General features: G+C 38.7%; 1 protein-coding gene across 5 annotated transcripts in view; it reads right to left on the reverse strand.

Moving 5' to 3' along the window:
* Positions 1–10,078: 10,078 nt before the first annotated feature.
* The window catches only part of MOSPD2 (motile sperm domain containing 2), a 41,120-nt gene continuing 34,424 nt past the window's right edge, over positions 10,079–16,774 (reverse strand). For 3 of the 5 annotated variants that reach the window (XM_074858745.1, XM_074858743.1, XM_074858744.1), the window contains 2 exons: positions 15,643–15,745; positions 13,105–15,131 (listed from right to left, as the gene is read on the reverse strand). In XM_074858745.1, coding sequence (XP_074714846.1) covers positions 14,985–15,131; positions 15,643–15,745 — 250 coding nt within the window. In that variant the 3' untranslated portion in view covers positions 13,105–14,984. Of the gene's footprint in view, positions 12,107–13,104; positions 15,132–15,642; positions 15,746–16,774 lie in introns of those variants that run through there. The other 2 variants (XR_012627547.1, XM_074858746.1) reach the window with 2 other exon arrangements.

The following is a 16,774-nucleotide window of genomic DNA, read 5'->3' on the forward strand; positions in this document are numbered from 1 at the left end:
TGCAAAAATATTTTCTCTTTTGTGGTAGTAAAATTACTATTATATGCAATATCTACATATAATGTTTCTACATATGATATCGGTAGAGCTCAATCCTGTCTTTTTTATCTATTAAGACATAAGCCTTATTTGTTTGTTTTTCCTACACATTCAGGTCACAAAGCAGATCTGATAGGAGAGTTCTGATTCATTTCAGCATGGATTTGGGAAAATTGCTGCTTTTCACTACAGATCAATGTTCAGTGTAATGTAATGGTCTGGAACCGCTCCCATCTTTCGACAGGCACCAGCTTTACTGAGGAAGGGTAAATCACTTCCCTGATATGTTTGATCACCCTCAGTGCTTGAAGATTATCATAACTAGCAATTCCAGCACAATTTACATAAGTCTGATGCAGAGCTAATAGAAAAAAGATCATAGGCAAACCCCTGCCTGGTTTCTGCTGGGCTCCTTGTTCCACACTGCCTTGTGCCTCCTGAGTTTCAGATGTGGCCAGCAAAGATGCACCCGGTGCCATTCGCCCCTGTCCTCCTTGGCAGCCTGCAGCATGTGTGCCAGCCCTTCATTTCAACATCACCAAGTGTCCCTTGACTGAGAGTCATGTAATAGAAGTGTTTATTATTTTTGTTTCATCTGATAGACAATTAAAGTCCTTTACATTCAATAACCTAAAATTGTTTTCAACCCCTCTAAAACTCCTGGAGTACCACCTTTACTCAGGGCCCTTCCAGTCTAAATCCTAGCAACATATTGACTTACACCAATCAAATATTTTCTCTAACTCAATAATATTTTGACTCCATTATCCTCCAACACTATGTAGCAAACTACATTGGGAATTGTCTATCAGTTTCTCCCACAGCTTCTGGCAGAGTGTGCTACGAGATTTCAGATCCATTCTAGAAGGAAACCCTATCGTAAGTAACAGCACAATAGATCCCTAGCCTCAAAGAAGATATAGATCCCTACCCTGAAGATGTATGTCTTTATATAGAGAGTTTGCAACTCATTTTCATATTGCAGAACTCTGTACATTTCCTGGAAGAGAAATATACCCATTTAGAAATTTTACTCAACAAACTTTAACTAAAAAATATTTAATATAATATTTTAATATAGAAATAAACCTTGACATTTCATTTGCTTACAGTTTTGGTAATAAGTTCAAAGAAGATGGTTGAGATTACTTTTTGGTATCAAGTTCTTTACTTAAGAAGAGCATCAGTTTCAGGTATCTCTTTTCAACATGTGAGGCTTTCTGTACTTCATTTATTTTAAAATTGAAAACTCCTAATCATAGTAGAAGCTGGACATGAATAACATCAGTATAGGCACAACCAGCTCTGGTAGTTACTAGTAGTTGCTACTATTTTCTTTTTAGCTGAGATAGGTAGGAGATTCCTGCATCAACCCAATTTGCAGTACTTACAGTTTTTGTATGACTTACTTATTTTTCCTTAGCTGATACATTGCAACCAAAATTGTGGTCCTCTACAAAGAGATTTTTTATCAGTCTCTTTGCTATTGTCATGGAAATACCAACAAAACTGGCAAATAGTCCCCTATTTCTCCTTGTACTTCTCTTGAGGATCAATTCACTATTCAGCCTAAAAATTGTCCAGTGTTACAAATGTATGAAGACTATTTTCGTTGGCACAACAGAGCTGTATTTGAAGTATCACAGCACTTTCAGACTGAAATTTGTTTGGGAGACAATAGGAGAGCAGCTATCCCTCTGGTTAAGCCACGCTGTGTTTTCAGAGTAGCATAAGCCAGGTGTTCTGCCCGCTGGCCCAGACAGGTTAGCAAGAAAGATCCTTGCATTTATGAACATGGTTGAAAACCCCTAACATGTATTTTGCTTTGAGAGCCACCAAATTTACCTGCAAGGGCATTCACATGTACATCTGCCCATCATTACACAGAGATGACTAACGGGTGACTGCCAGTCAAGACGTTTTCACAACATGGTTCAAAGCAATTTTCAATTGGCTACCAAAGAAATTTCCACATTGTTTTTGTGACTGCTGCTTCCTGGAAGGTGTTTCATTTTCTCCAGGAGGACAGTGAAGCTACTTTACACTTGCACACAGCAAACATCAGAAGGCTTCCGGCCCTCCTGTGCCCCACTTGTGAGAGTTTGGAGGCCTCTGCCTCAGTCCTGCCTGAGGCCATCAAACACGTGGCGCATACTCCCTGCCCATGGTCCTTGATAAGCAGAGGCCAGACTAGCACAACTGCTAATGGGTATCCTGCAAGTGGAGATTTCACACATGCAGGCAAAACTGTACTTGGAAAAAATACCTGTAGACTTGAACAAAAATAGGAATCTCTTTTGCACTGAGCTTAATTCATCTTGCGTGTCATGACCGAATACCAAATCACCCAGAACTTTGACACAAATCTATGTATGTCTTCTCCATCTGGTCACTATGCCAAGAACCACTCTTTTCAGGATTTTTCAGTCTCTACTGTTATATTATGACACAAACAGAAGAGGAAGAGGCTTTAGGTGAGACAGATGAAAACAAAAGCTTCATCAATGACTACCTTCCCTAAGTCAATGGCTTGCAAGGCAGGTCCTTTCCTCCAGTCTGTCTCTCACTGGAGCAACTTTTTCATGGTTTTCTTTGCATCCCATCAAACAAAAGAAAGTCTCCTCTCTGTCCCCCAGCTGTGTTTCATTCCTCTCTCCAGGAGTCTCTGCTCTCTGGTTCCTGCTTCTCTCCCTTCACGCCTGTCACCGCAGCCCAGGGGACTTCTGTGGTACATGTACTGCTGCTCTCAGAATGACACCATCCCTCTGGTGGCTACCACCTGCCCCAATGAACAGCAGTCAAACAAACCAGCATCAGCAGCGACTCCACCTCTTGGCTACCCCTTTTTTTAAAACAAACCAAATTTTACAAAACACACTCAAAATAAGCCAGTGCAACCAAGATTACAATCCAACACAAATATTTTAATCTGTTTCTTTGATTAGGTGTTTAGGGAGTTACCAGATCCAGTGGTCACATCTCTGCAGGCTGTGCAGAAGGGTGGCTTAGGCACTCCAGGGGCCTGTTCAAGGCCGTGGTGAAAGCTGGCTGGTTTCAAACTTTTTGAAACAAGGAATTTGTAATTCCATGTTGGCTGCAGACTGCACACTTCAGACAAAGCTGCTTTGAATGCATTTTGGGCCTCCTTTTCTCCCCAGGTCTGAAAGTCATCTGTTTGAATATTTTTATTATTTTTATTTTTGCTAGGAGAAGGAACCGTTTTTTGGCTTAGCACATGTTCGTCAGTCATTGTTACTATATGAGAAACTTTTTTTTTCATTTCACAGTTGTTTAACTTTACATTTCACAGTTTAATCCCAGGCTGTAGATACACTGTTAAAGCCCAACACACACAAGAGCAACAGTTAGTTGGAATATGCTTGTACAATTAGAAGTAGGACTGATGGACTTACTTACAATAATTATACAAAATGTAAGATGGCCAACACAACACTGGTTTGGAGAAAAATTTCCTATGCTGCCGGACTGCCTGTGGTACCAGCCCGAAAAACACTCAGCTTTGCTGTGTTTGGTTTTGTGAGTGCCTGGATATCAGCTGTCTCCATGTTTTGTTGTGGGGAAAAATAGAGGGTGAGGAAAAATTGTGCATGCAGGTGAAGCAGCCACTACCTCAAACTGAGAAAGAGCTGCAGCAACAAAAACCGAAGCACTGATGGGAGCAGATGAGTTTGGGAGACTTGCAAGAAAGTCATCAGCAAACATACAGTTGCAAACATCTAGAATGGCAGCTGTGCTGCTGGAAGAGATAACAAATAGGAAATGGAATCATGTTTCATTTGAGATTTGAGATAACTGAATAAATTCACTTAATATCAGTGCTTCCTTACAGGAGAAAGAACTTAACAGTGCTGTCACAGGGAAGGTATTCAAGTCTGAGTGCCCCAACATCCCCCTCCTGCACTTTTTCAAAGCGTGCAGAGCAAAGCAAGGAGGGAAAGGTTTCATTCCTCCAGACAGCTACCTGGTGTCTGTCCTCAGGAAGGGGAATGCACTGTAGGCATATTTCAAACACCTATCCTAAAGAGTCTGGTATTACAAATTGAGTTGGCATTTTCTTTTCTTCAGAGGCTTATCTGTGCACCTCTCCCATTCCTGATGATTCATAAGCAGTAACCTAACGCAAAAGACAAGAACGCTTCATTAGCAAAAGACTGCAATCCTGTTTCACTAAAGCATGACTCAGAAAACTCTACCAAAGAAACAGACACTTTGGTAAACAGGTATACAGCTCCCTGAATTTCAGCAGTGGGGGCAGTTCAAAAAGAAACTTTGGAAATTTATTTCCCTCTGGTTGAGTAGACTGTAACCTAGCCATGAGATTTTCACCCAAGAGCACCTAATCCAACTGGAAGATGACTGCATTTTTCCTTTATTCTTTGAAAGTTTAGATTTACTTAAAAAGACAAATTAAGAGGACCTGAACCACAACACTGAGTACTACCACCTGTGGAAAAAAAAAATATAGCCACCATTCAAACAGCAGAGATGAAGTTGGAAATATTGAGTCATCAATATAAGACTGTTTGGCCTGATATTCCTAATTCTGCTTGCAAAATTCAAAATGGTGTCAATCTGCAATATTTCCTAGAGTGACAGGGAGCTGAGGACTGAGAATGGATTTGCTGAGGAATGGTACACAGTCAACTAGCAACAGCCAAACTAGGCTTCACTTTAGTCAGATGGCTTTTTTTGAAACTCCCAGGTTTGCGGACAAACTAGAAGATTGCACATTACAATGCTAACAAGACAGCCCTGCTACAAATCCTGCGTGTTTCTTCTGTGCTGATGGGTCAGTATATGATTGGCTACAATCTGGACGTTGAGATTTGGAAATCAGACTTGGGAAAGTGGGGATGATCAAGCCCAAATGGGAGGGAAAAAACCATCTAGCTCTCACTCCTAGCTGACACACTGCTGTTTTCTCTGCTCCAGCTTGCTTGGAAGAGTTTTGATTACATGAATTTCCAATTCCACATTTCTGCTGATAAATTATATATAGTCCAGAAATTAGATGTTGCAAGGTCCTCCCTTCCCCAGTAGCATGAGCTGCAAGGCAAGAATGCTTGCAACACTATCAGAGCCACTATCATGCTGCTATATCAAAGCAATGAGAGTGTGTGAAGATGATGCAAATTGTGCTATATTTATGCAGTCCAGTTAAAAACATCATCAGACCTTGAAAAAAATCTCTCTCCCTTGCCCTTTTAGAGAAGAGCTTAGGGAGTCCCAAGGATTTTGCCTCCTATAGGGCCCTTAGGGCTGGAATCACTGCTTTGTCTATGTTAATTCCTCCTTTTGTTTTGTCTTCATCCTACTTATTGTTCAAAATAGATGGTGGAAGGTGCATTTTTGCAACAAAATTGGTAATAAGTAATAACCTCTCCCTATTTTGTAACTGTAAGAGTTCTCAGGACCCTAATGTCTTAATTAACCAATTTTATTAGCCCTCTACAACAGTCATTCATATTGGAGTGTTAGCAGGAATTATGTATTTGCTTTGAAAAACTTCTCTGGCATTAACATTCCTGTGCAACTTTGATGTAAAATTTAACTTTTTACAGTGTTCCAGAAGACCTGAACTCTGTTTCTTAAAATACACTGGAAATACTATAAAAAATACAAAAGAAAATTTTAACATGTGTTACATTACAATCAAACTGCAAAGTAACTCATTTGGAAAGTTCTCTAAAGTATAAGTAGACCATGTCACAAAACATTAAAGTGCTTATTAACTGTATGCAACATCCCATTGCTCTTTTCATCAATACATGCAGCAAATATCCTTGTTTCAACACGCTGAGAAGTGATAATTAAAAGTTTTTGCTTTCATTCATAGAAACAAGTCAAACACTGCAACATATCTCAAAACACATATCACCTGAAATGCAGTCTGTGTCATGCCACGTACTGTAGTTTCTCAGCTCTACGCAATAGTAACTCACTTTGGTAGAGTGAAGAAGCACGAGAAGACACCACGTTGCATGCTGCACAGTACGGGCTCCTGTTATCCTCTCCGACTCACCCCAAATGATGTTCAAGCAGAGAAACTGCTTCTGAGTTATAAATGTTCTTCTCTTGTCACAAAAAGGAAAGCTTCTATCTTCTCCACCAATTTGTCACAGACTTATTTTGATCCATGAGTAGATTAAAATTAATAAACCTGCCTGGTCCAAAACTTGGCAAACTGTTTTGACACATCATTTCATGTAACTTCGTTTGGGTTTGTTTTTTTTTTTTTTAAACACATCATAGTCATTATAGCTGGAGTGGCAAATGTGATCATTTAGAACATAGTTCTCCCTTTTTAAAGTCAGTAGGAACAACCTGTTTTACAGGACTGCTGTTATGATAAATACACAAAAAGACAGTGAAGTACTCAAATATAACAAGAATAGTACTGAAGACAAACAGGGACAAAGCTGAAGAGTCATTACAGAATGAGCCAGTTCATTTCAGTCACTGGAACAAGCTCCCCAGGGAAGTGGTCAGAATCATAAAATCATAGAATCCTAGGATGGTTTGGGTTGGAAGGGACCTTAAAGATCATCTAGTTCCAACCACCCTGCCATGGGCAGGGACACCTTCCACCAGACCAGGTTGCTCAAAGCCCTGTCCAACCTGGCCTTGAACACTTCCAGGGAGGGGGCAGCCACAACTTCTCTGGGTGACCTGTTCCATTGTCTCACCAACGTCATCATAAAAAATTTCTTATGTCCAACCTAAACCTACCCTCTTTCAGTTTAAAACCATCACCCCTTGTTCTATCACCACACTCCCTGACAAAGAGTCCCTCCCCATCTTTCCTGTAGGCCCCCTTTAAGTACTGGAAGGCTGCTATAAGGTCTCCCTGGAGCCTTCTCTTCTCCAGGCTGAACAACCCCAACTCTCTCACCCTGTCCTCATAAGGGAGGTGCTCCAGCAGCCCCCCCCCCCCCCCCCAGTCATCTTCGTGGCCTCCTCTGAACTCACTCCAACAGGTCCACGTCCTTCTTATGTTGGGGGACCCAGAGCTAAACACAGAACTCCAGGTGGGGTCTCACAAGATCTTAGTAGAGGGGGAGAATCACCTCCCTCAACCTGCTGGCCACGCTTCTCTTGATGCAGCCGAGGATACGGTTGGCTTTCTGGGCTGCGAGTGCACATTGCTGGCTCATAGCCAGTTTTTTTATCCACTAACACCCTAAGTCCTTCTCCACAGGGCTGCTCCCAATTCACTCATTGTCCCGCCTGTATTTATGCATGGGGTTGCCTCAACCCATGTGCAGGACCTTGCACTTGGCCTTGTTGAACTACATGAGGTTTGCACAGGCCCACCTCTCAAGCCTGTCCAGGTCCCTCTGGATGCCATCCCTTCTCTCCAGTGTGTCAGCTGCACCATACAGCTTGGTGTTGTCAGCAAACTTGCTGAGGGTGCACTCAGTTCCATTGTCCATGTTGCCGACAAAGATGATAAACAGCGCTGGTCCAGTACCAACCCCTGAGGAATGGCACTCGTCACCACTCTCCACATGGACATTGAGCTGTTGACCATAACTCTTTTGAGCGTGACCATCCAGCCAATTCCTTATCCATCAAGTGGTCCATTCATCAAATCCATGCCTCTCCAATTTAGAGACAAGGATGTCATGCGGGACAGTGTCAAATGCTTTGCACAGGTCCAGGCCCATCAGAGTTCAAGGAGTGTCAGGATGATGCTCTTAGTCATAAGGTTTACGGTTAGGTAGTCCTGTGAGGAGCAGGGAGTTGGACTCAATGATCCTTATGGGCCCTTCCAACTCAAGATACTCTATGATTCTATGATTCTTGTCTATGAATCTCCTGTAAACATGGTGTGGGTTTTCCACACCTTCTTGAGTTTTCCAGGGATTAACAAAAACAGCATTGTATTTTCGATTACAGTAAATAATTCCAAGGAGAATTTTAAAAAGGAGGTGTATTCCTGCATTTTAATGTTCAGTATCTGCAAGATTTGCCATCTGTTGGGCCAGACTGCTATGAGACAGCATCTGTGTGATTAAGGAACTTCAGATATATTTCCAAAGTGAAATGGTTAATGGAAGGTACATCTCAACTGAAAATGGACAAAGCACAAAATCTGCTTGTCTACCTTGTTTTTTCAATGCGCAGCTCAGAGCAGACAAATCCAAGATACAGTTCCTTCCTTGGCTACCTCACCTTTTATTTATCATGTAATACTTCTCAAGGTTTCAGCAGATGCACCTGCCTGAAGTAGTGAAAAGAATTAAATACCCTTCCTCTGATGTTTTTGCAATTTCTCCTCAATTTAGGAATTAGCTGGAGTAAATGGATGCTCTTGAAGACTCTCAGAACAGAGAGGCTGTACCAGTTCCCCATATTCCGCACCCATATACCAGTACGGAACAGCCAGCATAGGAATATTGGAGTGTACTTTCAGTATGAGCTAGAAATAAATGACTTAACTCCTACTCCAAACTCCAACACACATCCAATGTGAGGGGCAGGAAAAAGTGTCATGTCAATCACAATGCCCACTAGAACAGCAATATCTGGGATTACATATACATCAACACATACCTGTTCAGGACTGTATTTAAAATTAGCAACTGACTAGCATGAATGAGCATTGCTTTTCTGAGGTTTCCCACCTAATTCCAGACTGGACCAAGAAGCCACGTTTATACATCCTCTTTGCAGAACAAAGTCCATTAAACTGTGAACTCAAGAAGAAAATGTTACTTTCCTTTAGAAAGCACTACAAAATCTTTTTGTGAGTCATCACCATCAGCTGCAAGTTTAAATTCTAAAAAAACTGTAAGAAAAATGAAAATATGGTAAATGCTACTTGTGTACAGGAAAATGCACTTCAGGGCATGGGGATTATAGTAATTCAGATGCCAGTAGGTTAAGCATCAATCTGTAAGTGTTAGTTGTACCAGATTAATGAAGCATCTGTGGTGTTTGCCCAGATTCGCTTTTCCTTTCAGCAATTTATCAATTGTAGCATTCTAGAAAATAAAAGCTTAACAAATTCTGTTTATGCTTCTTTTTCACATTACTGTTGCAATCTATATTATTTAAATGGTGTTCCTCATTCTGACATTTTCCCTGGAGCTTGGAGAACAGGTGTTCAGATACAGCTCCAAGCTGTCAAAAATGAAACTGGCAATGATTTTAACTGATACAGGACTGTGGAAATACAAGAAAGTTGTAATTTTGAATAATTAAACACCACACAGGATCATCATTACCTGAAGGATATCTTAATTCAGATTTCATCATAAACACAAAATGGGATGGTGGGACTGATACTGGAGGCTTGGATTTGAGTTCTTGTGTCTTGTGTCCGAAGCATTTCTTTGCAAATCTAAGGAAACCACAATGGATCTGAACCAGAACCTACCAAGATTGCTTTTTTCCCCTCTCCTGGGCCCAAAATCAGGTGAATACTTGCTCTAGAGAGACCACATGGACAGCCTGCTGTAGGAAGAGCACATCATTATGTAGCATTGCTCCACCTGGCCCTCCTGGCTTTCTGGATAAAACTGATATGTGGGGTGAATCTATCACTCACTTTCTCATCAAGTAGCAATGCCAGTTTATTGTGTGGCTACTTCACAGTATACACACATGTACTGAAATAACATGAGTAGATGTAACTGGTTATTTGTAGTTGGGTCAGAAACAGAAAGTACATATTCAACTATCTGTTTCTTCTGGTAAGTTCCAATAGGCCAAGTCTTTTGCTCCTCACTCAAGTAAGTTTGTGTAGATGTATTTATTTCAGGAGCAAGGTCTGATCAAGACTAAAGAAAAAAGAGGCACAGTGACTTTACGTTTTTGAAAAATGAAAAAAAAAAAATAATCCTTGAATACTTTAAGGAAATCACAGCTTCTTGCCAGCTGAATCACCATCGAGTGTTGGCATATCTCATGGGCTAATCAAGATCAACAAAACACATAATTTACCATCCTTCTAACAAGATATTTTTAACAGGAAGCAAAACCTCCAAAAATATTTTGCGAAAAAACACCAAGAGACAGTAAAATGATGAATATATTCCATTGCTGACCAAAGAAAATGAAAGATAAACAGAAGTTACAGACATTTTTTTTCATATTTAGGTTTTCTGACATTTCAACCAACTCCAATACAGTACCAATATAGCACAACTGGTATTTACAGAATTAAAATAGAACAGAGGAAGTATTACTAACAGATCAAGAGACCCTGAACTGGCATAAGGAAGAACGTAGCAGTCCTTTGGGTGGGCTACTGCTATGCTTTAGACTACAGCAAAGACTACAATGACTGACAACTAATAAACAGGCTTTGTGTTTGGACTTCATTATTAACTTCAGCAATACCATCAGAACAAATTGCCTACTGCAATCTAAAAAACAAGTGCTACTAGCTGCAATCATACAGCAATAATTGAGCACTCTTCAGCTGTTAGCCCAGTCCTTCTCTCAGTGTTTAGGAAAACAGAGGTGACCTAGAGCATGCCAAGTAAGCAGGCTGATGCACCAGCCTTGTGAAAGAAGTAAACCAGGAGCTGTGATACCTACTGGTAAAAATCTGGCAAGCTACTTACTCTTTGCTCATACAACTGGGGGATTTCAGTACTTATACTCAGAAGTAGCAAAGTAGTAATTGCACAGATCTACCAGGAAATCGCCTAAATCCCTCTCAGTCAGGACCAGCACGTGGAACTTCGCTCACCTCCTCTACAAAGGAGAACCTCTCACCACTGCCACACTTCTGGAGAGGTGGATTTCCTGCATTTTACTTTTCAAGTTGGATCTGTGTGACCTACTGTAGGCATTCACTATAAAAGCAGTGAAAGCAAGAATAGCAAGGTTCGAATTGAAAACTGGGACTGAAATGATTAAGAAAACAGAAAACGGGAGGTTACACTTCTCTTCTCACCAGCTGCAGAAAACAGAGCCAGAAGCTGCTGATGCTGAAGCGTGCCCCAGAACTAGGCATACTGAAAAGCATTGTTCATTTGAATCATTAACTTGAAATCACTTACCTGTGTTAACACCTACATAATGGAAATGTAGCAACTGCTATAATACCAAGTCAGTAATTCCTCAGTGTGCCATCTTCCAGGGAACAGTAAGCCACGCACTTCAGAAATTGACTTAAGATGTCTTCTTTAACCTCAGAAAAGAGCATTCAACTTGCTCTTCCTGGCTAATTAGAACTGATTACCTCTTCCTAAACTAATATACTGTAAATACAGACATCTTCGTGTCTTAGACAACACCCTATGGAACTACTACAAGATCTAAACCAGTGAATTCTTACAGCACCTCTGATGCATTTTGCAGAATAGTGTTTGGTCAATTCTCAAATTTGCTCTATTATTATGACTGAACATCCACTTCCACAATAAAGCACTAGAAAAAGAACGAGCTAACACTGTCCTTTGTTAACAGAACAGCATTTATACCCTTATGCTGCCAGTCCAACAGAAAGTATGAGGATCCCCGAGACTGCGCAGTGACTTAAAATGCTCTCTACAAAACCTCACACAGCCAACAAAAGCCATATAAACTAACACCTGGAAGCAGGGACAAATATTTGAGAGAACCTGAACGCAAACATTAGAGACAAATCAGTTACAGCAGGGAATCACTGATGAAATAGAAAAGTAATTAAAAAACCTTGTTCCTGGCCCTGTTGCCTCCCCATCCCTCCATTTTTTTTTTAAATAAAATATCTAAAATGCTTGTCTGTGTTTATTTTTCTAAATGCTAAAATATTACAACCAAGACTTTTTCCTCCAAATTAGCCTAGTCCAATGTGTTTTTTCCTTGATACTTAGTTTTTGCATCTAATTAAAAAAAACTCAACATGACTGTGTCCTTATGCAAAAATTCCTGTTTTCACTATTTAAAAAAATGTACTTCCCATTTAATACCTCCTTGAGCATTCAAATATACTGTAACATTAAACCACCGTAAATAATTTCAGGATGAACATCATCAGTGCCAATGTGAATGGTGTCACTGGAACACCACCTGTGCGTACGGTTTAGAGCTGTCCTGCAGCAAGACTCTGGAAGTAGAGAAGAGATGATAAATAAAGCACTATCTATGAAGTCTTGAACCTAATCTTTTACTTAATAAAGTAAAAAACTGAACCTAAGAATAGGGCACAAAAACTGCTTGCTAGGAAAAGAGTATGTGCTCTTTTGGAGCACAAATTGCTAATTTATAGGATTACAGTCATTGCTTTCTCTTAATTGTCTGTAAAAGCCAAAAATAACTGCTAATCTACAATGAGGGAAAGGAAAATGAAATCTTCTATCTCAATAGTTCATGTAATCAAAATCCTATTTTGTGAATTGTCTAAGTTCTAAAATGCCCCAGCTTTACAAACCGAGTTTCATGTACTGTGAATAAATAAAATAAAAAATTTGAAAACAACCTTTTGTGTACACACTCAATTTTGGGTATCGTATCAAAACATGTTACTGATGTGCACTGTGTAATATCAATATGTGTTAGACACAAAACCTTCCAAAATGGACTGGCTGAAATCTGTGTTTCCAAGGGTGGACACACAAAACCTGAAACTACTGACAACTGAAAACTGGGAAAACAGTGATGGATCACCATATGTTTTGTGATGATATAAACAATGTAATTTTCTTTTGTGAAAACTTCAAAGTAGCCTACTGGCAATTTCTATGTAAGAAGAAAATACTGTTGCTTTGGTGTTTTTTTTCTTATATATATTTTTTCCATTTACTGTGTGATGTTTAACTAATAGATTTACTAAGAATATTTGGATTTGTGGATTTGCATTGTTTGTGCCATGGTAGTGCTTACATGCCAATATCATGTGCTATGTTATTATGTTAGGCACTCTGTCTAAGAACTCATGATCATCTATTTTACATTTCTCTGACAAGTATCATCACAACTTCTATTATACAACAGGCTACAAGTCATTACCATATTGACCCCTCTTTCATATTAAGTATCTACAGACTAACAAGAGAACCAAAACCTCAGGAGATGCAGCTTTTTAAAAGACTAAACATTCAAGACTACATATTTCCTCATATTTATTTTGTAGCTGTATTTTTCTAAAACATATTAAAATAGAAAAGATGTTCATCTGGTTTATCATACAAAGAAAATACCAACATAGTAATAAAATACTGAAAATATATGAAAGCACCAAAACATTAAAATATTCATATTGGCAAAGACTCTAAGAATATATTTCTTGCAATTTTACAGTAAAGTGCTATTCAATCCACTCAAATTAAGGAATTGGCATTTTAATAGCATGGTGGTTATTATCTTAAGGTTACAAATTTCTTCGTTACCTTTCTCAACAAGACAACAACCCATTTTGTTGGAAGCAAAGCATCTGAGTTGCATGCACATGAAACTAGCCTAAATAACAGCATCATAGTAAGCAGTGAACAATATAAGTTGCCAACTCATTAAGAAAATAAAATACTGAGAAGCAAACTGAACAGAAAGGAGATTAGTGAAAAATTAAGAAAATGTAGATATGGTAAAATATTGTATAAATTAAGAAAGAAGACTGTGCACCAAATAGTTCTGTAGAGTTGCCTTTTACATGTTAATTCTTTTAGTAATCATATTGCTGCTTTATTAATGTTTTATTAATGCATTTTTTTAAACTGCCCTTTTCTATTTCCTAGAAATGATACTACATCTACAACACACTGGAGAGATACTGTAAGCAAAAAGACAGAAGTAGAATATGACCTTTAATCTTCCTCAATAATCTCTTCTCATATATTGAAGTCAGCAGACAAAACTAAATGATCTGTTACAAAGCCAATTTGTAGCAAAAATTAACTCTAGTAAAGAAATAATTTAAAATTTTTAGACCTCATCAAGAGTGAAAATTTTAAAAGTATGAAAGATACCATCAGTCTCCTTTTAAGTGTTTAGCATTTTAATATACATATTTACAGCAATGAGTACAAAGAATCCTTGTTAGCTTAAGTTCTCACTAGCTTCATACACCATTTCCACAACATTTTCTGAGAAATGGCAGATATAACACTTCTATGTTGCCTTCAACAGTTTTTAATCTTCCTGACTTCCTTTTTCATAAATTCCTCTGTAATTTAAGCATATTGCACATCTCAGAATAAGTTCTTACACTGACTGTTTATTAGCCTTTTTATGAACCAGTAATAGGTCATCAAAAGTCAACTCTCACAGTCCTTTCACAATTTGACTAAGAGTTGCTTTAAAAAAAAAAAAAAAAAAAAGGAGTAGTATCTTATGATTATTTCATCGGTATCTTTGGAATCAAACAAAGGTTATATTCCTGGTCGTTATGGCTGTGTATATGTTATTTGGTAGGAAATATTTACAGCAACTTTGCATTCAGATAAAGCACAAAAATAACCAATTTAACCAGTGAAAGCAATGAGCCCGAATTACCAAAATAATTACTAAGAAGTATCTTCCTTTATATGTGCATGTACATAGATTATGAACCTTTAGAATACACTAAGTTAACTGCTTGTACCTTCTAGGAGAGTAATTCAAAATGTAAGAATGAGTATGAAGAAAAGAAATTAAATATGGTATTTAAAGTAGTTGAATAAAGAAAAAAAAACCTAAACCGTTTTAAATTGTGTTGTATTTGGCTTCCTCCTTCCAGTTCAGTAGTATTTATTGAGTTGTACTGTGAAAATAGATCCTAGCTCTAACATCTTCCTCATGCCCTGTTCTAAGTGTCAACTTCTAGTCATTTCCTTTGCTGGTCATTCTTTTCTTCTTTTTTTTTTTTTTGTCAGTAAATTGTATCATCATTTGTTGTTGTGGTTTCACAAACCTCATTTTGGCAGTTCCAGAATCCAAGCGCAGCACTGCGATCTCTTCCACTGCAACCAACCATGCTAGACAGCACATCCAGTGCACAGCAATTCTTTTTAGCTTCTCTGGGTATATGCCAGGTAGAAGCAGAAGGCAACAACAGTAACTGATAGTAACGATAAAACAACTGATAACTGCTGGAACCAGAGGCAGCGATCAATCTGTTCTTGAAGTCTTTTATTAATTTGCAGTAAACGAGTTAGCTGAAAATAGATATAGTTTCATTACATTAGAATCACTGCACGTGAAAGTACTTGTTAATTTAGAACTATTTAGCCAATAACTATAAGCACAGAAAAAAAAATTAAGAAACAAGACTTCTCTTAGTGATACCTTTTCTATCACTACATACTTCAGGAATCTCTTCTACTAAAGGAGCTTCAAATCTTAAGTTATGGATAGCCCATACTGCCTATATAGGTGACATCTTTACATTAGGAAGCAAAAGATACAGCTGAGGCTCATTGATACCCTAGACCTGTAATATACACAAGAGAAATGAGCAAGCTGCATTGAAAGTAGTATTTTATTAAACCACTGCCATTCAACAAAATAATCACAAAATCACTATCACTGATTTAGTTACTTTCAATTGCTGAGCTTTTCAAATAGTATAATTTATGAAGTATCAAGGAGGCTTAGTTCAAATTCTTTTTATCTCTATCATCTTTTATAATTTTGTTCAATCTTCAGCACAAAGAAATACACTATTACCTGTAAATGCAAATCTTCATTGGTTTTTGCTGGAATATTAAATGCGTTCTCTTTTAATGTCAGAGAAGAAGGCTTACTACTTTCTATAACATGACACCTGAGCCTGTGAAAGGGGAAAAAAAATACGCACCAAAAATCATAAATTTAGTGTAACATTGTAGAATTAATAGTAAATAGTCCATCTAACAGTTATTATATGCACTTTATTATCTGTTCTCGTTGATTAATTTTCTAAATGATTATTGTAATGGTAGTCTGAAAAGGCTTCCTCCGTCCACCAATTATGTTTCGATAGCTTTTGATATGGAAAGCAAGATCAAAATTATCTGCATGCTCAGTTAAAATGTACCTTCATCACTTCAAATTCATAGCACATGATGCACTGGATTATTCAGTCAAATACTTACTACCAGAGATGCAACAATTTATTGAACAGCAAACAAAATCTAAAGCTTTTCTTTCCATTTTAAGTCGCAGCAACAATATTTTTCATAGAGTCCACCTCTTCCAGAGTTGAAAATGCAGGAACAGAATTTCAAGTCACAACTGAAGGTTGTGGAATCCTACATGATTTATAAAATACAGGAGAAGCTCCTCTGATAACATGGAAGTCAATTAGTGTGGGAATGAATTTATTTGCTAATGAAATGGTTAAATTGAGGCTGTTGCATTTTTCTATTTTCACAGAATCACAGAATCATCTAGGCTGGAAAAGACCTTGAAGATCATCTAGTCCAACCATTAACCTAACACTGACCATTCTCAAATACACCATATCCCTAAGGGCTATGTCGACCCTACTCTTAAACACCTCCAGGGATGGGGACTCCACCACCTCCCTGGGCAGCCCATTCCAACACCTAACAACCCGTTCCATAAAGAAATGCTTCCTAATATCCAGTCTAAACCTTCCCTGGCGCAACTTGAGGCCATTACCTCTTGTCCTATCGCTTGTTACTTCGTTAAAGAGACTCATCCCCAGCTCTCTACAACCTCCTTTCAGGTAGTTGTAGAGGGCGATGAGGTCTCCCCTCAGCCTCCTCCTCTCCAGACTAAACAACCCCAGTTCCCTCAGCCGCTCCTCGTACGACCTGTGCTCCAGACCCTTCACTGGCTTCGTTGCCCTTCTCTG

Source organism: Strix uralensis, chromosome 2 (assembly GCF_047716275.1).
Source record: "Strix uralensis isolate ZFMK-TIS-50842 chromosome 2, bStrUra1, whole genome shotgun sequence".
In the NCBI taxonomy this organism is placed as follows: Eukaryota; Metazoa; Chordata; class Aves; order Strigiformes; family Strigidae; genus Strix; species Strix uralensis.